Source organism: Gobio gobio (assembly GCF_949357685.1).
Source record: "Gobio gobio genome assembly, chromosome: 20".
Classification (NCBI taxonomy): Eukaryota; Metazoa; Chordata; class Actinopteri; order Cypriniformes; family Gobionidae; genus Gobio; species Gobio gobio.
In genome coordinates, this window is record NC_137113.1 from 15,640,716 (window position 1) to 15,667,351 (window position 26,636).

Consider the following 26,636-nt stretch of genomic DNA (forward strand, 5'->3'; position numbering starts at 1 on the left):
AGCAGCTGGTGGACTGCCCACCACATACTCACTGCTACTTTTGAGATTGACCCCCGCTCTGTTCAGGCACTCATTATTCCATTTCTGTTCGTCAAATGTCTGTGAAATTGGTACCCAGACGTCATGACCTACTAAATGCAATGTGCTGCAGTTACATGACTGAGATCTATATATTTTTTATAATATTTGTACTCACTCGCTCATGTTTACCAATTCCTTTTCCAATTATCAAGCCGCTCCTATTTTTATTTTCGGAGCAAATCTCCTCAGAATAACAATGTGTGTTTTGTGTGTAATTTCACTTTTGACTGACCTTAGTACCAGTGCCGTGGGCCTCGACGTACTCCACCTGCTCAGGTGATATGTTGACCTCCTCATAAAGGGAACGGACCAGGCGCTGCTGCATCTCACCTGATGGGAATGTCACACCTGGAGAAAGAAGACGCACCACATTCCAGAATATGAGCAGAGGTAAGTATCAGTCACAATGACATTTGCCTTTCTGGAACGCACATGTGAGTTACGGCAAGGACTCTTCTGTACTCTATGTACTGTTGCAGCAGCACATGACAAAACAGAAAATAGAGGGGTCTGATATCAGTTTCTACAAGATGTATGCCAAAGATTTCAAACACCCTCAGCTCTCACGCTCAGCCAAGTGTCATGTTTAAAAACACTGGGGTGTAAAGTGTGGCAGGAGGCACTGGGGGAAAAGCCAAACATCTATGACACTTATGGTGCCAGCACTGACAGTAATGCCAGGCTTCAGTGAGCCTAACCAGAGCAGGTAAACAAGTACTAAACAAGCGGATTTCACTCGTGCTCTGGGGATTTGAGGGAGATTTGACATCTGTGGGACGGGTTTACCTTGCTCTTTGTAGCCGTCTGTGTTATTGCCAGCATTTAGAACTGTGGCGTAGATTCTCTTAGCCATTGACTTCTTGGTCAAGAGTACTGCGACAGCAGCCTCTGAGCGACAATAGCCATTTCCTAGAGGGTGAATTAAAATTTGAATTATTATCATAAAGCCTCCATTTTTTAACAGCATACCATAACATTATTTCTGCATTATATAGTAAGTCTACTTTGTGCAGTATGCTAATGTTATCAATGCCTGGAATACTACTTTTGACAAAATGTACAGTATTCAGCAAAATCTCGACTTCAGCTGCTACTTTTAACATCTCTTTCTTAATATTTTATTAGACTGCAGGAGTAGAGCCCTATTTACACAAAAATGTATTTAAAATAAAGATGATAACTAGACAGCATTTGCTAAATAAAACAATATAGCTTACTACTGCTTAACACCTATGCCCCCGGTTTCACAGATAAGGCTTAAGATAGTCCCAGACTAAAATGCATGTTTGATCCGTTTTAACTGAAAGCAACTTGTATATACTTGCAATATCTTAAAATATGTCAGTGCCATTGTTTTGTCTCAAGATGCACACCAGTAATGTTTTTTTTTTTAAGGCACGTTTATAAAAGGTACTAAAATGTCCTAATTTAACTAAGGCCTAATCCTGATTTAGGCTAAACCCTGTCGGTGAAATCAGGCCTTATTGTTGTATAGTGCATGCTGCTTCACATAGTTAGTATTTAGTATGTGGTATTCAATATGCAACACCAATCACTTAGAAGGCTTAGAGTGCCATTTAATAAGTTATGCAACGATTGATAAACCAGATTCCTTTTATACCTTTCTAAGAAAACTGTAGATGTTACAGTGATGCACGTACTCTCACCTGAGGCATCAAATGACTTGCAGGTTCCTTCAGGACTGAGCATGCCCAGTTTCATGAACTGCACTGAGGTGTTGGGCTTGAGCAGCAGGTTAACACCGCCCACAAGCGCTGCATCACACTGGCCATGGCGAATTGCGTTGAAAGCATTTTCCAAAGCCAGCAGACTAGAGGAACACGCGGTGTCAATGGCTGTGCTGGGACCTGAATGTGCGTTGTACATCAAACACAACAGTTAATGGTTGATCACATTAAGGATTCAAAGCGACTTTGAGGAATCCATTTCAACCGGTTGCTTCATTTTAACATGAAAGTATGAGTCAAGTTCTACCAGTGGAAGACATAACTGTGCAATGAGTCACTTATTCAAATCACCTCACACAAAGCATCACACCATACAGAAAGAATGAAGACACAGTCATTCAAAACAAAAGATTCTGACAACCCAATTGACCTATCGGTAAGCCCCGCCCCCCTTAGTTACTGTTGCTAACTCGGACAAACAAACGGAGTTGCTATATCTTACAATGACAGCTGTCAGTGTGAAAAACTTATCCCAAGATGTTTTTGGACACAGAATGTAGTGTATACCCCATCCGAATGATGGCCAAACTTTACTGATGGTTTATCAAGTTTATTATGTCCTTTTTCACTCCAAAAAAATCATCGGAAGAGCTGAACAAACAAAGCATAAGAAGTGCGCATTAACGTCTCATTCACAAACTATCTCTCTCCGTTGCATTACCATTAACATACACAGCAAATTACACAAAAACACTCAAACAACTAACAGTATACACAGAGCTTGTGACTTTTCGGGGGTGCAGTTAATAACTGGTAAACTTTGTATCTGCAAAACAACTCCGATAAACTGCGTGCAAGCTTTCCCTTTCACTATCCGTAGACTATAATACCCATCAAAATAGGAGTCCTCCTTAGTACGACAGATAATGTAGACCTTAAACATATCTAAAATTAAATTAATTTACATATAACCAGTCTAATATGGAGAGGCACTGAAATGTAGACCTTCGTGTTTTTGACCAAACTTACAGTGTTACATGACGTGAGAACAGTTAACGTTTACGTTAGTTATTTCGGTTTGTATGTTAGCAGGGACTTTAATTGTAACTTAACGAGAGTATGACAAACAGAAAATCCTCTCAGGATTCCTGGAATCAGTGTTACAGTACCTCAGGCATGACATTTTAGCATTTTTGTAGCATAAACACCATCAAACCGATGAGAGCTACAGATTTTTCAATGTTTCTCTATGGCGCTGACACCTAAAGATGTCCGAGTTCCGGTCCCAGCGCAACTTATACTCAACTGCTATTGGCTCATCTGCGTTCGAGGGGAGGGGCTTACCGATAGGTCAATTCTTGCCTACAAGGTGCACAAGCATTGAGTCAGTAATTAAAATTGTAATGTGTGCATACCATTGAAGTCAAAGAAGTAAGACAAGCGGTTGGCAAACATGGCTCGCTGGCATCCCGTCATGCTGTATCCCAGCAGCTCCTCTGGGTCTCTACTGAAGGCCTCTCCTGCCTCTGAGCCACTCACTCCAATGTAGACGCCAGTCTTGCTGCCACGCATGGACACTGGGTTTATGCCTAAAAGGAACAATCAACTTGTTTTATATGCACAGCATATAATCAGTAAAAATACTGTTTCAAAAACTTTACTTGTCATCACTTGTTTAGCACTAAGAAATAAGTTATTTAAATATTATATATTAAGTTTGGGGAATTTTTTTGTTATTCAAAGAAGCCTCTTCTTATCACCAAGGTTGAATTTGTTTGATTTAAAAATATATATATTATTGAAATATTATTACAATTATATTTAATATATTTTAAAATAAAATGAATTCCAGTGAAGGCAAAGCAGCATTTTCAGAAGCCATTACTCAGTCTTCATAAAAAAATGTTCATGTCTGATTATTATCAGTGTTGTGCTGCTTAACATTTTTTTACAAACTGTGATTATTTGAATGAATAGCATGAACAACATTTATTTTAAACAGAAATCTTTTGTTTTCTATTTCATTATAATCATTATATTTAAAAAAAAGCTTTTTTTTGCCCGTGATGTGCGTGCTTTGGTCCTGCTTTTATTATAATCATTATAAACGTCTTTACTGTCATGATAACTTCAATGCATCCTTGCTGGATAGAAGTATTACTTTCTTTCAAAAAATAAAAAAAATCATACTGACCCCAAAGTTCTGATAAAACATCATATGGATAGCTAAAGCATAATATATACGCGTTTTAATCAGCATCATAAAAATAGCAAAACTAAATTTAGTAATTAGCAAAGAGCTATAAAATAAGATTTAATTTCATTCTTTATATGCAAGCTAAACACTTTGCAATGTCATGTCATGAGCCACCACAAAATACCTTATATTAACATACCCATTATAAAAGAGAGCAGCTGATACTAACCTCCATCGACGATGGCCTCGTACGATATCTCTAGCAAAAGCCTCAGCTGTGGGTCCATGGTGTGGGCCTGTTTGGGATGCACACCAAAGAAGGCTGCATCAAATCTGTCGATTTCTTTAAGTTTTCCATTTCTTCTGGGAAGGCCATACAGACCTAGAATTTTAAAAATGGGGGGAAAAAAAGGAATCAAAAGTGTTCTCTACTCATCGTCCTAAGCCTGCTTGTGCTTTAGCACATGAATGAGAGTCTTAGCTTGGTGCCAACAGAGAGAAGAGAGACGGGCCTTTCATAACACCCAAAGCCAAACGGACAAGGAAAAGCACAGAACAGCAGCCAGGTAGGCAAGGCGACCACAAGGATGGCCTTCGGAAAAGCATTTACTATTAAAATCGCGTTAAGTGAACCGTTTCTAAAAGTTATCTAAAATGATATCAACTTATTTTATCTGAATATAATTAACATACCTGGTTTCCACCGCCTGTCGTCTTCTGTGACCATGTCCACTCCATTGAAAAGGTTCTGCCAAAATTCTTCCAAATTGTTAGACTCAGGAAGGCGACCTGAAATTCCAGCTATAACGATATCCTCCATTTCTAGCTCGATTTTCTTTGATTCTAAGAAGAGAAAGACAAAGAAAGAAGGGGTCAGTCAGTGAACAGAAAAATTGTGCAATTCTGTCAGCTTGATTTACATAGGCATGAACAAGAACTGTGTGAATGTGTCATTCAATTTAAATCAGCGGTCTGTGTGTTGGGTCGGGGTCACCAAGTTGGTGCAAAATTGGGTATAGGCGGGAGAGTGTGCTTGGGGGGGGGCGTGGCTTGAAAAGCTGGACACTTTTGTTCCCCGTTTCAGGGTCAGAGCACTCGAAGCGACAGCATGGATGGGATTCCTGTTCATTCAATGCAATCAAGAAGCGGTGACAAATACAAAGTGTCCCTCTGTTCCACTTTCCTCTAAACACAAAGGAGGGTTCATTTTAATTTGGAGGACCACAGAAACGGCATTAAATAGGCAGAGAGACAAATCAACTCATCTAACTGTACAGTATGCCGTCTGATATATTTTACAATCTTTACAAAGCAAGAAAAAAGTGAACCTCAACAAGTTTGAAAAGTTCATTTCATCTATACAGACTTATGCAGATACACAGTTATACAGATATGTATTTTTCTGCATGTAACATCGATTTCATAAGCTTTTACATGACTCATTTGTAAAAGATATTAGTGCCCAATAGCTCTAAAAAAAAAAAAAAGGACAGAATTTCACTGAAATTATGCATTATAAATTAATTAACTTAATTACGATTGTCAAAATAAAAGAAAATCATAGCAGAAGCCTTTCCTAACACTTATGAGAATCTTTTTATCGTTTGTTTCCACACTGGAGAAATTTTAAACAAATTCTGGTTCTCGTTGAATTTCAACAAATTCTGGTTGACTAATATCTTAACCCACTTCTGACAAACCTAACCTCACTGGAAGCTTCAGCACCAAGAAAAATTAATTGTGTGTGCAAGCACACTTGGCAATAAAGCTCTTTCTGATTCTGATTCTGATTTGTGAAGAAAAAATCTTTTCAGAGGATAATCACTTTAATTTCAGACCGTTTCTCACACAAAGCTATCATATAAAGTATAATGCATTTCATATGGCCTACTTGAATAATTATTTATTATATTTTATCATGATTAAACTGACTTTAATAAGTGACATCATGGCCCTTGATATCCTGATAGGGTAACAAGCAATTGAGAGTGGATTTAAGCCATAACGTATATAAAAACCACATCATTTGTTGATAAGGAAAGTTATATTCTGAGAACAAGAATACTTTAAAATTACATAAACAGAATTAGTAAATGTGGACAGGTAAATCTGAGCGGAAGAATTAGTGCTCTTTGTTGCCATAGTGACAACCGGAAGGAGTCTTTGCTGGGCAGGGGCTCACATTCAAAAGCTTGTCTGTAAACGTGCATGAGTACGAGTCATTTAATACTTTAGTACAATATAGACATGTTAAAGCACTTACAAACTGAACAAAGCTATAGATGAACCAGCAACACAAAACCGCTATATTGAATTTGGTGTGAACCAGACTTCACTGAACTGGTTACAGAAGTACTACAGGAGTACATAACTAATTTGATTATTTAACATTTAAATCACAATACAACAACTTTATACTTGGCAGAAAGCAGATTGAGAAAATAAACAGATTTCTGAAGGGACTGTAATCTACCTGACCCAGATCCGAAGCAGCCGTTGAGTTAGTGATGTTGCTGACCGCTCGCCTACAGCTCTGATTAACAACCGCCCATGGTGCAGTGTGTCATCAGCTGAGGACAGTATTACAGCCTTAAAGTCCTTACAACATCAGCCACACTCACACAGTGCTTGGACCATGAGATATGGGAGTATAAAACATAAATAAATGCAATGAATGTGCTCAAATTCTCTGATAAATCTTGATAAGCTGATACTATTATCTTATTTTGATGTGTTTTTGTTGGTGTTGTTGTTTTATATTTACTTATTTATTTCCCAACCCACAATTTTACTAGCTATAGGCTATTGGGTGACAGTCAAGCATGGCTTGTTTGTGATTGTATACATGTGTCTACTAGGTTTTACTAAATTCGATATTTAGACATTAGATATTTAATACATTTTGAGAGGAAAACATTACACGTTATTTTCACCCATATATCACTGGAACCACAAATACAGACAGAGAAAAAAAGGTGTTGTACCCCTAAAGGTACAATTTTGACACCTTTATTCTCTGTGTATAAACACAATTGTAGTCAGCAGGGTTAATTTAAAAAGTGTGCATGTGTCTAGTGTGCATGTTCATGCAGAGAAAGTCCTGCAATAAAATCTATTCTAGACTATAGATAGTGCAACACAAAAATAGCATCTCCAAATCTTAATGTCCTCAGTGACATACACTGGGTTACATGCCAAACCTTGTCAAGGAAGATTCAAAGAGTGATCAATTCCGCATTGGCTCTACGGTCAGAGACCGTCCTGCCACTTGTCTACATCTCAACATATTACATTACTGTGGGGTCTAATAGCTTTTTTGTTTATAGATAGAAAGATTCATTGCATAAAGACCTGTTCTTTTAGGCAAAGATGAACCGTGGTGTAATCACCCAGAAATAGCGCGAGACGCTTTCATCCGATGCTGCCTTCGGCTAAACACTTTAAGTCACTTGAAGGCAAGAGTGTGCTGGCAGACACAATATAATACGTGTGTGTGATATATTCTTCGGTTGAAATTAGTAAGGGGAAGCTCGAGTCATTCACACGAATCGATTCTTTCGAGCAGGTTGTTTCAATGAACAACGATTCCGCAATTCCTAACGTCATGACGTAGTCACGTCATTACGCGGTACAAACATCCCATATGCACTGCATTTAAGACTAAAATTCATTTATATATCTTGGATAAATAAATACGAAACCTTTTACGTGTTTTAATCAAATTGTTTATGCATAAAACATTTCCATATTTGTAAAAATGCCCTGCTTCTCGGTTATCAAAATACATCTAACTTACTCATCATCAGTCAAATCCTCTACTAAGTGCTCTTGTTCACTGTTCATTCGGTGATTCAGCTGTTTCATGATTCACTGAAAAGGTCCGACTCAAAAGAACCACTGGTTTGGGTTCTTTTTAGATATATATTTTTCTCATGGTGTTACAATAAACAATGTTACATTTGCAGGTCTGAAACACTGCACATTTGCTTAAACTACATATCTAGCACTGACACGATTAATAATATATGATCACTTACCTTGATGTGTGTAGAGATTAACGCTGTTTCACGCAGATCCTTTGAGTTCTATACTCCTCTTTATTTTTGTCGGCTCCCGGTACAGAATGGAGAGCTTCGTGATTCCCCCCTCGGCCAAGCCCTAAAATTACTCTCGCCCTTCTGAGTCCCTGTGTCTGTTTCATTTAAATGTCTGACATCCTCGATGGCCACGCCACATGGGCTGACAGTTTGGCTCTGAGGTGCAGTCCAATGAGAGAGGAGGCTGGGCTCTAGACGCAGCCAGTGATGGGCTGATTTCAGAGAAAAAAGCGTCTGAAAAGCCTGGGTTACTAAGGTTCATCCCGGCATGATCACATGCACAGCAGCACAAATTTCTGCTTTATGGGGTCTGATCGAGCAAGTTCAAGATCAAGGCGACACTGGGGTCGTGTATCTGCGGTTTGCAAACAATCTGAAATCGGGTAAATTTAGCATGCAACACTGGATTGGTATTGAAACAGCATGGATATTGGTCTGTCCTAATTGTTCATTACTAATATGGATTACTTATTTACACATTAGAAATGGCATTGAGTATTCAATATTATTGGATACAATAAAATAATAAGGTATGGTAGTCTACTTAAATATTTTGTGATTTGGGAGCAACATCATCTATGGATTTGTAAGAGATAAATCTTTTAGAAATCTATTCTCTAAAAAAAAAACTTTTTAAACTCGTTTATCCTTCATGTAGTTTTCAAACATTTTCAAGCTATTTTGTTTCAGTGTTTCTTAACAAAATAGTGGGTTTTTTTTACACCACATTGACTGAATGAATTAAATAGTATTTCAAGTTTTTCTTTGAGATAAAATATTAACTTTTTTTAAAAAGAATTTCAACCCTTTTGCAATGTCTGAACATATTACCAATTTCAGTGTGTACTTAAAGAGTATTCAAGCCTTTTTTATTTTATTATTATTATTTTTTTGCATAACCATGAGTCATATTGCAGCAACTTTTGGCTTTTTATGCCTAAGGATTCCGCTAAAATAGAACAGTCGTATTCCAATATGCACACTATAAATGTGGGGGAAAAAATACTGCGTACATTGTTTATATTAATATTTGTCTGATACACTTTTGTAAAAGTTCTAACAGTTGGTGAGATGCAGAGGAAGCTACATGAGAGGGCAGCGTTGTGCCGGGTGTCTTATGGTGGCGCTGTTGAGCTCTTGAGACACGGTGCATAACATTTTGATGGTTGCCAGTGAAAAGAAATTGACCAATCAGTGAGCGGAGGTGTGTAGAATCAGCCAATCAGAATGAATGCAAGGGTGTTGCTAGGAGATAGGGTGATGTCAGGACAATGCGATGGGAGGAGTGGAATCCTACACCTGCTGCGGCTGTGATGTCATTATGAGGGGCTACTGAAAGACAAAAAAGTCTGTATCTCTCAAAGAGCCAGATATTCATGTACCTTATTTAAAGGTTTATTGATAATTAATTAAATAATAATTAATTAATAATTAAAAGTACATTATTGGTATACAAGAACAGGGTTCCTACACATTTTCAAATTTAAAATGCCATACTTTTCCCAGACTCAAATTTACAAACCTCTTTGTATACTTTTCACAACATATTTAACATTTAACAGCATTATTTTCAGCATTATATTTGGTATATAGTTCAGTCATCTGTAAATATTCTTATTTTCTCAGGGTTTTTTTTTATTGGTTTTCTTAAATTGATAATGTGCTTACATGATGAGAAAAAAATAACCTGCATATATTCACCTCTGACAAATCAGTTTGATACTGTAAATGTGATTTGATGTTGCAAGCTCACCAAACAGCAAAGTACAGTCTGATTTAGACGATCGTTTGCTCCTTTATTTGTTGCTGGTTTGCATGGCATTTGAGTAATCATTCTTTTAGTGAAGTTCAAAAGAGACTCACTTATGGTAAAAACATAATGAAAGTGCGCGCATTTAATTAATTCAGTCATGTTTGACAATCACGTTTGTATGATAAAGCTTTATACATTTTCGGAAAATTAAATTTTTGTAATTTAGAAAACTTTTTTTTTCTTCCCACTCTGTTTTCACATATTCCTGGGTTTGTATATTTTTATTTTATCCTGCTCATTATAAAACAATGACATGTATACTGGTCAAATTATTCAATAATTTATCAAAACATTTACAAATGTTACAAAAAAAAGCATGCATGTTGCAAAATGAAAAAATAAAAATGCACAACTTCAAATAGGATAGTCCTTCAAACAGTGTCGGCCAAAATGATCATGCCTTTTCAGTCTTTTTTGTTGTAATTTCGTATCTTGCCCTGATTTCCAGCAGGACGTGTCTTTTTAGCAGGTGCAAATGTTGTACGACTTTGTTTCTTCTTTTCCTGGAGTGACGCTTTGGTGCCCTCCACGCTGACCAGTGGATTAGGAGGCTGATTGATATCTGGGTGTCCTCTGTTTGCCGAAGCCACTTTACCTGAGAGCGCAATAAGACAAGAGAAAATCCCTGTAGAATAGTGGCTGAAAGTCAGTACTGGTGATCATAAAGTTACAGGTTTGATCCCTGTTGCCACAAAGCATCACTACTATTGTGACCTTTAGTAAAGCACTTGAGTGCTTAAAGAAAAATATATTCTGCAAAATGGGCCCATAGCTGTTTCCATCCAAAGTTGTCAATTTACCTTATGCGTAAAATTGGAATATCACATGAAATTTGTGTTCAAATACCTGGTGTTTGGGAACACAATTTTTTAAGACAGTTCTTGGGAGGCTATTATACCCAACCCTTCTAATGAAGCTCAGTCATTTCAGAATGACCACTGGTTAGTCGGACTCGTTATCCAATCACATCCTCTGTTGTGGCAAAGTCATGTGAGGTTTTTCTTGCGCTTCAAGGGATTTTATTCAGTAAATGTGTTTCCATTGTAGTTTATGCACGTCTTCTTATCGGGATACATTTTTTTAATGCACATTTTTTAAGTGTTTTTTTATAACCCAAAATGTGAATGGAAACATAGCTAATGACAATTTGATCTGGATCTATAAAATTATTAAAATATACATCTGTATGATAAAATGAATTATACATAAATACAATGAATATGAATACACCGGTCCTTTTATATAATAAACATCTCAATTTATTTTTTGAATTAAAAGCACAATATGTCAGATTTTTGGATTAAAATATCCGAAAACCACTAGAACAATGTTTTATATTTTGTTGAGTTGTGTACTTACATTATCCCAAATGTTTCCAACAATGTTTAAATCCAGAAAAATAAGCAATTTTAACCAGGACACGGGCCGTGTCCATGTGTCGCCTATCAGTAACATTGTAGAAACCATGAAATCACCAAAGAAGCTTTAATATATTATGTGTTTCATTAGACAGGTGAGCAACTGTTTGTATACATTCACTGACAGAAAACGAATCATTGTTCTACAGCTCAACACAGTTAGTCTTATTGTTTAATAAGACCTTAGTCTTTATTAGACAGTTAGTCTTTATTGTTAAATCACGTTTTCTTGATTTACAGCGAGTACCATGTTTTACCATCTAACTTACTGCAGTGTGCAACAAGTATCTCATAGAAGCCACCGAACGAATGCCCAGAGAAGCATAATAACATAACTTTTAACACACTCAAAGTATCTAATATGATAAAACAGCGCTGCGTTACCCCATGACCGGAAGAAGCGGAAGCGCTCGTCTGCGGCATAATAAAAGCTCTGTGAAATCAAGGCGTCATCAAGCTACGCCTTTGTTTTGAATAAGCGACCTCTAGCGGCGAAAAATTACATATTGTGGCTTTAAGTCATTTTGATATTTTTGGTGGTGCTTAAAGTAAAAAAAACTGCAGTAAGATTGTAAAAAATTTTATCAAAAGGCTAAACTTCTTACAATATTTGACCTTTCAAAGAAAAAACATGTTTTGAAACATTTTTGGTACATCTCGATTAAACCACCTAAAAAATTTCCAAAACCATGTGACACCAAGACAAATACAAAGATATATTGAACAAAGGTCTAAATTCAGGATTTCTCAGATATCTTTATTTGTCACTGACCCAGAAAGTGGTCAATGGCACTTGTATTCAGATGTTAGCATCTGTATAATTCTTTATCTTTCTGACAGAGCAAAATTAAAACTCTTCACTTGTGTGTGTGATTGATGCCGAAATGCTAAGTAAATATAATGTGATATTTGGACTAAATGATGTACTATGAAGCAATGCTGATACTGAACCTCTTGCCTGGGCTCATGGCTTTAGACTGTGTGTCAATGCATCAGTCAGCATTGCAAGTACCTGTTTTAGTGTCAAGGTTTTCAAATGATGCAAATGTCAGTGCAAGCTGCATAGAGGTGAAAATCATGTCTGGTATATTTTTATTCAAAGCAACTGGACTTTGAATTCAATTTATTGAAGACATTTTGCCAATCTAAATGGCTTCATCAGCTGTCTGATGAAACTGATGAACCATCATAATGTGACCGCCTTTAAAGAGCCACAATTTTAAAACAAGTTCCTGCTGGTCTTATCAACATTATGTCCATAGATTTAGCAACTTTCATTTGGCCTTGAATCCAATCATGCAACTCTGTCATGATTCACAAAGCAATTCTGATCCTTTGCCTTGACAAATCAAGTGATGAAATTTCACACAGAAACGTGTGCAGTTATTCAGCCATTCAAAATGGCTAATAACTTATATAAAGTTAGTTACGAGAGGAGAACTACAAATGAAGTTTCCTAATAATGTTTTAGCTTACTGACTTCTACTTAAACGTCCTATTAAGTTATCAAGATAGCAGGCACCATACAAATGTTTGAATGTAAATGGTCTGAAGATTGAAGTGGCTCATTTATAACTTTTGTGCTCACCTTTGTCCTCACTGTCACTTGTAGAAAACACAGAGGAACTCAAACCTCGATCCAACATCTGCCACACATCCTTTAGGGAATCATCGGTGCCCGTAGATGACAGCAGAATACGGGATGGCCCGGCCAGTCGTACCGGAGCTCCCGATTGGTTGCGCTGCGGCGGAGTGTTTTCTTTACTACCCACAGACTTGAAGAAGAAACAGAGAAAAATAATTAAAACATTGAAACAACTACAATAGAATCACTCTAGTTTACACCAAATAAAATGACATAGATTACCTTCAAAGGATTGAGGTTAAGATACTTAATTTATTTGATCAAAAATGCAGCAAAAACAGTAATATAGTGAAATAAGGTTACAATTTAAAGTAATTATTTTCAAATTGAATACATTATAAAAATCTAATTTATTCCTGTAAAGCTGAATTTTCGGCATCCATTACTCCAGTTTTTAGTGTCACCTTCAGAAATCATTCTATGTTGATTTGGTGCTCAAGAAGTACTTCTTATTATCAATATTGAAAACAGTGTTGATGCTTAATATTTTGGAGGAAACTGTGATAATTTTTTTTCAAGATTCTTTGATAGATAGAATTTATTTGAAATAGAAACATAACATTATAAAACTCACTTTTGATCAATTTAATGCATCCTTGCTGAATAAAATGCATTTCTTAAATGCACAGACACTAAACTTTCCAACATGTGTAAAATATATGTACGCGGTGGTGAAGTCATAGTACCTGGACTGGTGGCTCCCATGGGTTGATGTTTCGGTGTTTATCTGAACTCTCACTCTCAGAGAATTGGGGACGGACAATAATTGCCGTTTTCTTACTCTGGTTGCTCTGTGCATATTGTAGCTCCTAAAGTAAGATTCAAAACAACTATAATTCAATTTCATTCTTGTGTGCTCATGCTCAACCATGTATCTTAATGCATCTGACAATGCGGACCTTTGCCATGCTCCAGTGGCCTTGACTTAGAATAACACTGCAAAAAAGCTGTGTCTAAATCTTCAGCTCAGTACATTTGCACAGGCCAAACTGATTAATATGATGAAATATATTCTCTGTATCAATACAGAGAACATGCTTAGGCGAAAGAAGGACTTTAATCTAAGTCACCTGAGTGGTTAGCTGATACTGTAGCTGTTCCAGGGCAGATAAGCGGTTCTTTGGCTGCACCCCATGCTTGGGTTGAGAGGGGTCTTTTTCCAAGCTGTGCTCTGGATCATTTGTTTTGAGAATGATCTTTGAGTGTCGTGGAACTGAGAAGAAAATAAAATAATTTCCATAACTATATTAGAAGGCTGTAAAAGGCACATTTTGAATGGAAAAATTTTGAATTTTACATAAAGGGGACCGTTTGCATCCCTGATGTCCATTTAAGCAATTTTAATAACTTAAATGTTAATTTTGGCTGTAGATGCATAAGACATAAAACTGGGGATTTTTGATGTTGATCAAAAATGTTTGATGTTGCTGATATTAAGTGATGATTTGCCAGTAAATGACTTCTCAATAAGTTATAACCGTTTTGAAGCAAGGCAAAACACACAAAGCATGGATAATTTCCAGGACAAATAAGCATTTGGCTCTCTATTGAGAATCAAACTAAGGCTTCTTTGATCCCTTGGCACAAACATGGATTAACCCATTGTGATGGGGCACCAGCATAACAATGAGAGGTGAATTATGGGAATTAACCCCATGTGCCCTTTCACAAAATAACAGAAGAGGGTTTTTTTATATCGCTCTTGAGCCAGAGATAATTCCTTGTATAATTTAAAACATTTAAATGAATTCTGGAAGAGAATACTATTGAAACCAAATAGTACACTTCAAAACCAATACCAACCCTCCAGTCCTGCTTCTATCAGCTGAGCCCGGAGCCTGTTGCCCATTTCAATGAGCTGCCGTTTGTCTTGACTGAGGCCGGAGATCAAGCGTGCAGCCTGTTTAAGCTTCGACTGAAGCAGAGTAACATCACCAATGGTGCCCCCTCTGGCTGAACTCTGCAGCAGCTGATGTCTCAGGGATAAGTTCTCCTCCTGAAGCTGCTTTACCATCTCACTCTTAAATACCAGACAAATTCTTGTTATATAAATATATTGCACCACAAGCAAACAAAACATTTTTAATTCTTAAGATTATTTCTTAAAAAGTAGGGGGACAAAATTTAGAAATTTCTATTAGGGAAAATGTTTGACAATGATTGTACTATAAAGCCTTTTTATAATATAATATAATGTAATATAGATATACATACAGTATATCATGGTGCACTGAAGTGCTGTACCTGATTTAGGACAATGGGCTCTCTTCTGCTTGCAAGGTCAACCTTCAGTGCCGACACCTGGCCACAAATATATTGTATAATAAAGATAAATTGTAATTAGGAAAATATATTTATCATTTTGGTTCTTTAAGGCAGAAAAAATGTCTTTATTTGCATTTATCACAAAGTATTATATACATTTAAATTGTATATTAAAACGTGCCTGGTTGCCAAGGGAAACAGACTCGAGGTTGTGGAGCAAACTGCCTTTTTGGTACTCTTCTGCTTCCCGTCTCACTTCATTCAACTCCAGCTCAGTAGCTGACACTCTTTGCTTCAGCCTCACTTCTTCAGCTGCTGCTGCCCTCTTGTGATTGGCCAGCTCTAGACGCAAGCTCTCATTCGCCATGTGTTTTGAGTGACACTGCATGGAATAGAAATATAATCATATACACAGTATATATTTAAAATAGCCAACTCTGCTTAACTGATCATGAAATGCCACTGAAGAACACACAAAAAGCATCATGCACACTGACTCCACACTAAATCTAAGCACTGAATGAACTAGTAAGAGTGTTATCTGTTACAAGCGTTTCCATATAAACAAGAATCATATAATATTATGACCTTCTAATTATTGGATGCTTGGGGTAAGCTAAGCTGGGAAAAATCAATACCTGCTGGGTAAGCTGTTCCACAGCAGACTCCAAGTGAGCCAGTCTCACTTCCTGTTTTTTTAGCGCAGCGGCACTGGCTACTTTCTCCACTCGTAGCCCACCTAAAAAAAACAAACACTCTTCTTTAAAACACTGTGTGCCTACCAAGATCTCACTCCATCTTTACCTCTTGTGCTCCAAAAGACACAAGCACAGAAGACACAAATCAAAATCACCAAACCACAGAATTAAGTATAAGGTTTGAGCTCATATTTTTAAATTACCTATGGTCTCATTAAGTGATCTAATGTGGTTTTGAAGGTAGGCATTGTCAGGGGAAACAGGGAACGTAAGGGAAGGACTGTTGGCAGTATTGACTGTCTTGGAAGACTCCTCCAGCCGCTCCTCAAGATCACGACATTTGGCCTTAAGCTTCTGGATCTCTTTCTCCAAATCTTGACTGTAGTCTGTAGTCCCTGAAACAGATAAATCACTGTCATACAACAGGGTGGAGGTTAAATGTCCTAACAGAAATGCAAGTGATACAATTTCAGCACTTCTTTCAATATCGGTCTTCAATATTCTTATACGTTTCTTTTATTTCCTTATTGCTTTGGTGACCGCTTGTACCTGCAGTGCTGAGCTCTGGATTTGTGGTGTGGTTATGGCTCTGAGCTATAGGCATCTGCTTGCTCAAGTTTTCCATCTCTTTCCTCATTTCAGTCACCACTGCTCTAAGACTGCTGTTCTGCTGCTGAAGTCTCCTGATCTCTTCTGATGGGAAACTGCTGCGGTCTACTGCAGATGCCTGTTGGAAAAGTTCACATTGTTTTATGTTATGTAAGAGAGAGAGGAGTAGTAGTGAAACCATCAGATGATGGTATAAGCCAATTAGCTACCACTAGGTGGAGGCAAGAGATTGTGCATGCTGACAATTTTAAAGATCAGAATTTTCAATCAGTCAACAAGTTATTACAGGACTGAACACACACCACAAACATAATATGGGTGCTAAAAAAAACATGTATTATTTTACGGTCAGACTATGGTCACCGGGAGAAAAAAAAAGCCAGCTGGCAATTTAAAGTGCTGACACATAAGACTAGTTATGCCATGCTGAATATATGGATACGTGGTATTATGGGATATAACCTTTCCTTTCCCATGGAAAGGCATGTCCAGGGAGATTGTGAACTTTCAAAGTAACATTGTGTTAGTGGCCAAGCATCTTCTGCTGACTTGCTATTTAAAGTCTCTAAAATGTTTCTTGATAAATGACCATCTGACATCAAACAGCTGACAAGGCAGATATGAACAACCAGAGAACTCATTTCACCATGCTCAGCTAAATATGACATATCACTTCATAATAGCTGTAATAGAATTGCACTTAGTAGATACCATCTATATCTCTATTTAATAAAAGGCAGGTCTTAGATTTCTTTTAAATGCTGTGGACTTTGACAATGTCTGTTGTTTTATTTAAAGGGGTCCTATAACGCCCCTTTTTACAATATGTAAAATAAGTCTCTGATGTGCATGTGAAGTTTTAGCTAAAAATTGTCACTTTTTGAGGGTGAGCAAAATTTTGTGTGTGTCCCTTTAAATGCAAATGAGCTGCCGCTCCTGGCCCCCTTTCAACAAGAGGACGGAGCTTCAAGAGCTCATGTTACCAGCCTTTTGTTGTAGTCAAGTGGCAACCTCCCTCAGTTTCTCTTGAAGCCAATACGGAAGTGACTTAAACTGCAATTCATCGACTGGCCACTAGGGACAGGCTCCAGAAGGGAGCAGAATCTCATTGAGCCCCATGTTAAAATGCCCAACTTTACAGCAGAAAAAAACATGTTTACAGCCTGGTACAAATTGTGGTTTTGGTCTATATAGCTAATTTTGCCCTTCACGACAACTGTGAGGGGGGTGAATTTTTTTATAACTCATTCGTTTACATTATATAAAGCCTTAAAGATCTGCATAATTAAGGGCGTGGCCACTTTGAGTGACAGGTGGATTGCCGTTTGTCTGCTGTCTGTTAGTCATCGCGTCACCTCAGCTCCACCCACATCCCGCCTCTTTGCCCATTTTCTATTATCTGGGAGTGGCGCACGATGACGCGCTGCCAAGATGGCAATGGCCAGCTCGACCCCACTTTACGCTTCAAAACTGCTCTTCAGAATCCTATGGGTGACATCACAGACACTACGTCCATATTTTTTTTACAGTCTATGGTTGTAGTCCTTAAAAAACGTTTTCTTAAAAGAAAATATCTCCCTTTGCTTTGAACTTTGAGTCGTAACTTTGCAGATGTTGTTTATGCTCAAACAGCAACATTACACACTAACTAAAGTTAAAAAAGTGAAATCATAATCAACCACCCCTTTAAATAGTCATTTAAGCTATCTTTACTAAGCAACTAGACAGAGACAATCCTTCAGGGGCAACTCAGGGTCAGATGACTTGCTTCATATGCTGTGTGACACTTTGGCATGAAACCCAGAGAAGTGTTGGACAGGATACCCACCATATCTTTAGCAATCATCAAACCACTTTTGTTTTTTTCCAAAGCAAAAGCATTTAAAATGGTAACGGGTTCTTTTGCAGTATTAAATATCAGTCTGATTGGTGTAACAGAGTAAGCTGTGTGTGGTCTAACCTGAATTCCAGTTAGTGCTGGTTTGGTTCCATGCAGTGCCTGATCTCGCTCTACAGTGACACTTTTGAGTAATGCCACAGTCTCCTGCAACTCTCGTTCCTTCTCTCTCAACTCAGCATTTTTCTAAGGGCAGATACCCAAACATAACACATTAATTCCTTACACAGAATAACCTTCTGACCAAGATCAAGTCCAGAAGCTTGTGGGAAACACAAGCTTCAAAATATATATATTTGCTAGAACCTTGAACTACAGATTACATTTAAATGTCTTTATTTAAATGTTTGCATCATCTCACCTGGTCCCTGGCCTGAGTAAGACTTTGGATGAGCTCCTCGCTCCTCAGGTAGTGCTCAGAACTCACTTCCTCACAGCGCCGCTCCCAATCCAACTCCAGCTGAACTCTCTTCTGCTCTAGCGCCTGCTCCCTCTGCAGACCACTAGACACCTGCTGCTTATACCTGACAGAACATGTGTTTTTTTTAATTAATTGGTATTGGCTGATATTGGATATTTAATTGTGCATGCTCATTTCCACTATTTTTACATGTAAATGTGTACATTATAATATTATATTAGTGTACATTATAATTGTGATGCATACATTTTAGAAAGAAAAAATGACTGATTTTAGTTTTTCTGTGTTTTATTTTTTAATTTATTAAGACAAAATAGTATAGATTTTTAATATCTGTAATTTATTGGTTATTGACCATAACATAAAATATAATCAAATATTTTATAGGCCAAAACTTTATTATTGGTGCATCCCTACTCACACTTTTATTTCTCACAGTAAAAGGTATGCAATTATTCGTCTTGTGACCCCCTCACCTCTCTATATCCTCTTTACACCTTTCCAGCTCCGCTCTCACTTTGGCCTCTCTCTCCCCTGCAGAAAGCAGCTCTGTATCCTTAGCAACATTTTCTTTGGAGACCTGAGTGATGTAAGTATCCCAGCCAGATCGAGTTGTTTCCAGCTGCATTCTGAGCCTTCGGTATCAAATAAGAGATTAAAATCCAAGTTGGATCTGGTTACAACTATGGTACCAAACACAAGTTAAGGCTCTCGATTGAGTATAGATAGGTCTAACAGCAGCCATGTTGTCAGTCAACCAGTGCATTTCAAATATATAATTTATGAACATTCAATCATAAGCACAGAAAAATTAGTAGCACTTGTTACCTTGAGGCGTTGAATTTTAAACATGTTATATAATCCTAGTGCTCAGAAAGCCATTCTCAGAGACACCCACACATTTCCTCTCAATGTATTTACACCAATTTAGTCATCAGCAGGAGCGACAGCTAATATACAGATGGACCATTTGATATTTCATGAGATAATATGCACTCCAAACCACAGCTTGGAAAGTAAAAATGAACCACAGAACATTTGACATGTCTTACTCTTGTATCTGCTGCTCTCTGTGGTGGAGGTCATCCATATGGCTCTTTTCTTTCCTTTCCTGCTCCAGGATCATCCTGTCCAGTTGAGTCTGCAAATCCGAGATTTTCCCCCTATCCTCTTGGAGCTCCCTGGCATGAGCCTCTCTCATGAGACCCAGTGCATCCTCTCTCTCCCGAGACCTTCGTTCCAGCTCTGCATGCCTGCATATATCAAATTACAAAACATCAGAACAAGACATGCTGGCCTACCCAGAGTAATCCGAGCTATGCATGTTAATCTACCAAGGAAAGGTTCATATTCATAACCTCAACAGTTTTTTGTTTAATTTGTCATTAGGATCTAAAAATGCTTGTCACTTGCTTTTACGGTATGTTCAATAACTGGATTTATTTTATGAAATGGCATCTCAAATTCTAGATGTAATACTTACTTTCTGTTGTAGGCTTCTTGTTCTTTTTTATAATTGTTCTCCATTTGTTTTAGTTTGACCTCAAGCTCTTTTATCCTGTAAAACAGTAACCATGATCTTATTACATTCAAAAATCGAAACAGAAAACTTGTTTAGAATGCATGTGTCAGTTTACCTGGACTCTTTCATTGCAGTGGTGTTTTTTAGGTCCCAGTCTCTGTGTTGAATCTCTTTTTGAGCCAGCTGGTAAAGTTCTTCAGAGGCCTGCAGGGCCTCTGTGGCCTGGCTGTGAGCTTTGGCATGGACCTCCAGCTCTTTGCTCAATAGCTTTTCCTGGACAATTAATATTATAATTCAAACTGACCAATGCAAGAGATTACTAAGAATATGACATACTACTTTCAACTACATAATACTAAGATATAATATACTGCAGGGATGTCCAATCCTGCTCCTGGAGTGTCAACGTCCTGCAGAGTTTAGCCTCAACACACTTGCCTGGGAATTTTAAGGGAGTCTGAAGACTGTGGGTGCGTCTCATTCAGCTCCCTAGGTTGTGAATCACTATATCTGCACAAACATTTGGATACTGGTAAGATGCACCCCTTGTTTGGCTGGTTCAGGTCTGTTTAATTAGGGATGGAGCTAAACTCTGTAGAACAGCCCTCCAGGAGCAGGTCAGGACACTCCTGTAAAAGAGATATTTAATCTCAGTGAGGTTTTCTCCTGGTTAAATCCGAGGTCTTCAACCCTGCTCCTGAGGACCAACTGTCCTGCAGAGTTTAGCTCCAACCCTAATCAAACACACTTGAAGCAGCTAACTCTTCTGTATCGCTTGAAAATACACAGGCAGGTGTGCTGAACCAGGTTGGAAATAAACTTTGCAGGACAGTGGTTCCCCAGGAGCAGGGTTGAAGGCCTCAGGGTTAAATAAAGGTCAAATAAATAAATAAATATTGCCAAAAATATGTGGATACCTTAACATCACACTTATATTTGCGCCCTAACAGCTTCCACTATTATAGGAAGGCTTTCAAAAAAAGTTGAAACCTTGCTGTGGGAATGTGCTCCCATTCAGATACGACAGGGCTGTCCAATCTGCTCCTGGAGGGCCACTGTCCTGCAGAGTTCAGCTCCAACCCCAATTAAAAACTCTGGAACCAGTTAATCAAGCTCTTACTAGGCATACTAGAAACTTCCAGGTAGGTTTAAGCAAGTTGGAGCTAAACTCTACAGGACAGTGACTAAACAGAAAGTTTAGACAACCCTGAGACACGAGTATGAATTTAGCCGCTGACATTCGGGGAGTGTGCACTAGCTCACGTCTGCATTCCAATTCATCATTCATGTGGACGTTTCAATTCACCCACACACTTTTGGCCATGTAGTGTCTAAAGCTGTGGTTCTCAACCAGGGGTCTGGGGTGCACTCGGACGCCCTTAGCAAACTTTCAGGGGGTCCTGATGTGTCTTTAAAACAATTTAAATGTAGTTATATTAACATAATCTTAATAAAGTACAGGAGGTACAAATTTGGAGTCAAAAAGGTTAACAACCATTGGTCTAAACGGCCCTAGTCTCTGCCTCAGACGTCATGCCCACAGACCGCTGGCTGAACGTCTGATATGGCACACTTCTGATTGTTCATCTGATTGGTTGAATTCTACAGGATTTCCGTGAGACGTGTACATTGCGTTCTTTAACGGTCCACCTGGAAACAAATATGCTGTGACCCCGCATGAAAGAAGAATGTGATGTGTTTGCGATGTGTTTACAACTGTGACAACGAGTGCTTATCAGGATCGACTAAACGCCATATTTCCATAAGTATGTAATGTTCGCGGCATTAAAATACGTCCAAGAGTTTTGCACACCTGTCTGTTATTGTAGGGACATCAACGTTACATTTTCACGCCCATAAACATGACGTGGAACAAAACAAACTGTGATTGGTTGCACATGTCAGATGTCAGATGGCCTCTAGGCGGTCCTTGGCCAATGGAAGCTGCTATGGAGACCAGACCTTCTGCTGTCAGTCTGAAGGTCTGGCTACGCAAGACTATAATGGCCCTGACCTCTAACATAAAGTTTATGAAATGTTTGATGGGATGTGGGTCTTACTTTGAGCTCATGAGAGAGAACCACACTGTTCATTTCGTCCAGCTTCAGATGGAATTCATGCTCCCGCTTCCTCATTTCACTGTCAAAATCTGCCATCATTTCCTGTTGTGGATTGCAACACCCAATGTATATAAATTACACTTTTAGCCAGTAATGCAGTCATAAAGAGTTTTATGAAAAGCTTATATGCCTGTGCTTAAACAACACTCAAATGTCAAATGTCAAGTAACAACAACACTGAACAATAACCTATTTTGGAACTGACCTGAATGCACTACAGCATAAATAGCTTTGGTTCACCAACACTATCTGTGATTCTTCACGGCCTTATCATTTTATGAGTGAGGTGAGGATTGCTTTAGTGATTAGTTGACAGCTCATGAGCTCAACGAATAAGAATTCCTACCAGCTGGAATCCTTTCATGTCAGTTGTTTTTTCTTTAAATAACAATGTTCTGGCATTAATCCTGTGAAATACACTTTGTGGATTAATTTTTAAACCAGAAACAGCATCATAACTGTAAATATGCAAGATGTTTCAGCTTTACATTTTGTAACGTTCATTCAGGGATGGGTCAAAATAGATGTCTAGTCAATGGTTTTTTTTGTGGCAGTCGGTTTTAGCATGTTACAGCCATTCAAGTGCAGACAGATGTGTTTGGCCATTACATTGCATCTTGCATTGTTTGTCTTCTTTCATAAGTACTGTGCCGTGTCAAGTTAAATATATGTAAACTTTTTTGAACACAACAAATGTTCAAACAGGTATGGATATCACCAGTAAGATTGTGTCTAATATCTTGCGGGTGACAGCCATACCTGTTTCTGCAGTGCTAGCTCCCCATCAGATTCTCTGATCCGCCGCTGGAGATCCCGTCTCAATGTTTCATTCTCCTCCCTGAGGTTTTGAATCTCACTTTCCATGATGCTAAAAAGCAAGAACAAATGTTATCAATATTACACACAAAAAAAAAAAAATATTCAATTTAGGATGACCAAACATGGATGAGCCTAAGAAACAAGGTCATACTTCTGGACTTTTTCCAATTTGACTCTATGCTCGACTCCCCTCTTCTGATATTGCACTTCTATGTCCTCCTTCACCCTCCGCTGTTCCTCCAGGGCATCCTGAAGTTTTGCGATCTCAATCCTCAGCTCACTGACCTCTTCCCGCCTGACACTGTCCTCTGTCTGAGCACGGGCTGCCAAGGCATCATAACGCTCCAGCTCTTTGTCCCGCTCCTCCAACACGCATAGATTATACTTGAAGTCATCACGCAAGCGGAAGAAACGCTCTCTCTGGGTGGACAGCTCTGATGTGGCTTCATTTAGAGCAGTCTCCAGTTGTTGGATCCGCAAAGCCTGAAGTTCTTTCCATTCTCTTTCTTTACAAGCCAGCTGGGCCTCCAGGTCAACAGCTTCCTGCATTGTTACGAAGCAGATGTTGAACAACAGGAAACGGCAAGACTTGACATCCTGTTAAGCAAATCTGTAGATACCAATTTAAATTAATTACAAAGTTCCCATCAAAAGCATATTTTGAAATAAGCATGCTGAATGAAACATCATATAAAGCCATAAACTGGTTAAATATATATCCCGATCAGGCATAACATTATGAAATTCTTATCTTAATATTGTGTCGGTACCCCTTTTGCTGCCAAAACAACCCTGACCCTTCGAGGCATGGACTCCACTAGACCCCTGAAGGTGTGCTGTGGTCTCTGGCACCAAGTTTTTAGCAGCAGATCCTTTTAAGATCCTGTAAGTTGCGATGTGGGGAATTTGGAGGCCTCGTTGTTGTGCTCCTCAAACCATACCTGAACCATTTTTGCTTTGTGGCAAAGCGCATTATCCTGCTGAAAGAGGCCACAGCCACCAGGGAATACCGTTTCCATGAAAGGGTGCACATGGTCTGCAATAATGCTTAGGTAGGTGGTACGTGTCAAAGTAACATCCACATGGATGGCAGGACCCACGGTTTTCCAGCAGAACATTGCCCAAAGCATCACACTGCCTCCGCCGGCTTGCCTTCTTCTCATAGTGCATCCTGGTGCCATGTGTTCCCCAGGTAAGCAACGTTCACTCACCCGGCCATCCACGTGATGTAAAAGAAAACGTGATTCATCAGACCAGGCCCCCTTCTTCTATTGCTCCGTGGTCCAGTTGTGATGCTCACGTGCCATTGTTGGCCCTTTCGGCGGTGGACAATGGCATGTGCACCCTGACTGGTCTGAGGCTATGCAGCCCCATACGCAACAAACTGTGATGCACTGTGTATTCTGACACCTTTCTGTCAGAACCAGCATGAACTTCTTGAGCAATTTAAACTACAGTAGCTCGTCTGTTTGATCGGACCACACGGGCCAGCCTTCGCTCCTCAAGTGCATCAATGATCCTTGGCCCATGACCCTGTCGCCAATTCACCACTGTTCCTTCCTTGTACCACTTTTGATAGACACTGACCACTGCAGTCAGACCATGAACACCCCACAAGAGCTGCAGTTTTGGAGATGCTCTGACCCAGTCGTCTAGCCATCACAATTTGGCCCTTGTCAAACTCGCTCAAATCCTTAGGCTTGCCCATTTTTCCTGCTTCTAACACACCAACTTTGAGGACAAAATGTTCACTTGTGCCTAATATATCCCACACACTAACAGGTGCTGTGATGAAGAGATAAGTGTTATTCACGTGTGTATGTGTGTGTGTGTGTGTGTGTGTGTGTGTGTGTGTGTGTGTGTGTGTGCATACATTTATACATACATACATACATACATACATATACATATATATATATATATATATATACACACGTGTGTGTATAGTGTATATATATATACATGTTTTTCTATCCTGGTCGGGACTTCAACCTGAATGGACACAGACTCATGGGGACTTAAATTGAGATCCCCATGAGGAAACAAGCTTACAAATCATACAGAAGTTTTTTTTGAAAATGTAAAAATACAGAATGTATTGTGTGATGGGTAGGTTTAGGGGTAGGGTTAGTGTAAGGGTAAAGGATATAAAGTTTGTACAGTATAAAAACCATAAGTCACACATGGAGAGTCCCCACAAATAGTGAAACAGACTTTTGTGTGTTTATGTGTAAAGATATTATCTCTAGCAGTCAGTAATTAGGCATCTGATGATACCATAGATCCTTTGTGATCTAAAAAGAACGAAGAAAATTACGTAAAATTTGTGTGAACATAGTGAAAAAATAGTGAAAACATTGAACTGTCCGTTTTTAGAGATAGCTCGTATGAAAACAAAACAAGCAGACATTCAGGAGCACACAAGTATTTTAAACGATTTCAACAGAATTTGAACTGTGTCTCTCAATTAAAATTGTTATTTAGTTTACCTTCATGTCAGCCCAAGAATGAATGAAGTGGCATTTTCAAAATGAAGTGGTTAGCTTGCATAGCACAGCGAATATTATTTTATGTCATGCTTTTGTCATAAATAAAAGTTACCGGAACTGCGTAAAAGTCAAAATAAGCAAATACTCTGGAAGGAAGCTGCTGAATAAGTCTAAAATGCGTTGCACTGAACGTTACGGTCAGCTTAGCTATCCAGCTAAGGAATAGCATAAGTACTAACTCGGCGCCACCACCACCACCACAGCTGAGTTTCCAAGGAAACAAACCCAACGCGCCTGCATTAACATCCGCCTACTGAGGTGGACCAAAGTCTACATCCGCGCAGGAGTTTAGGACGTCTTTTTTTTTTTTTTTTTTTTTTTTTTTTACAACTGAGCGTCATTACTTACTTTGAAAGGAGGAAATGATGTGTTTCTCATTATGCTCTTTTTCTGGAATGACTATTGCTTCCTGCTATAAAAGCACGCTTATCGTAAAGTTATAAAATGTTTCCGATATTTGTTTGAAAGAAATATTAATAAATAAGAAGCCATAAATATCTAATGGAACATTCCTTGTGACTTATTTTGGTATCAGAATAGTATTTTTTGGTAGTGTGTGTAAGTATAGCCTACTGACAAGTTTTACCCAAAATATGACATCTGTCATGCACATTGCGTAGGCTACCTCCCAGCCAGAATTATAGCCTGACATGTTCAGACAGTTTTGGATATACATTGGGTAGTATTTTTCCAAACCTGGCTGCGACACAACTTTTCCTGCGGCTTACAAAAACTGTACAAAACCAACTGACGCAAAAGGAAATAAGACACCTGATTCACGTGGTTTCTACCTGCCT

General features: G+C 38.5%; 2 protein-coding genes across 5 annotated transcripts in view; both read right to left on the minus strand.

Annotated features, from left to right (window-relative positions):
- fasn (fatty acid synthase) overlaps positions 1–8,143 on the minus strand; it is a 28,654-nt gene extending 20,511 nt beyond the window's left edge. The window contains exons 1-7 of the mRNA XM_079845937.1: positions 8,004–8,143; positions 4,660–4,809; positions 4,196–4,348; positions 3,185–3,358; positions 1,749–1,949; positions 868–990; positions 314–429 (exon numbers count right to left, since the gene is read on the minus strand). Of these exons, the coding sequence (XP_079702063.1) occupies positions 314–429; positions 868–990; positions 1,749–1,949; positions 3,185–3,358; positions 4,196–4,348; positions 4,660–4,786 (894 nt within the window). The 5' untranslated portion in view covers positions 4,787–4,809; positions 8,004–8,143. The remainder of the gene's footprint in view (positions 1–313; positions 430–867; positions 991–1,748; positions 1,950–3,184; positions 3,359–4,195; positions 4,349–4,659; positions 4,810–8,003) is intronic.
- Positions 8,144–9,684: 1,541 nt separating this feature from the next.
- ccdc57 (coiled-coil domain containing 57) lies at positions 9,685–26,195 on the minus strand. Of its 4 annotated transcripts, none has more exons than XM_079845942.1 (20): positions 25,780–26,195; positions 23,442–23,900; positions 23,231–23,339; positions 22,412–22,513; positions 20,467–20,624; positions 20,313–20,387; positions 19,882–20,082; positions 19,306–19,464; positions 18,770–18,932; positions 18,472–18,594; positions 16,452–16,629; positions 16,106–16,297; positions 15,843–15,943; positions 15,386–15,586; positions 15,184–15,240; positions 14,743–14,959; positions 14,010–14,152; positions 13,626–13,748; positions 12,883–13,069; positions 9,685–10,471 (listed from the first exon to the last, which is right to left on the minus strand). In XM_079845942.1, the coding sequence occupies exons 2-20, from the start codon at positions 23,837–23,839 to the stop codon at positions 10,281–10,283; spliced, it is 3,078 nt and encodes a 1,025-aa protein (XP_079702068.1). In that variant the 5' UTR covers positions 23,840–23,900; positions 25,780–26,195; the 3' UTR covers positions 9,685–10,280. The 4 variants fall into 4 exon arrangements, with proteins under 4 accessions (XP_079702068.1, XP_079702069.1, XP_079702066.1 ...); XM_079845943.1 differs by having other exon boundaries at positions 23,442–23,833; positions 25,780–26,190; XM_079845940.1 differs by having other exon boundaries at positions 9,713–10,501.
- Positions 26,196–26,636: the final 441 nt, after the last annotated feature.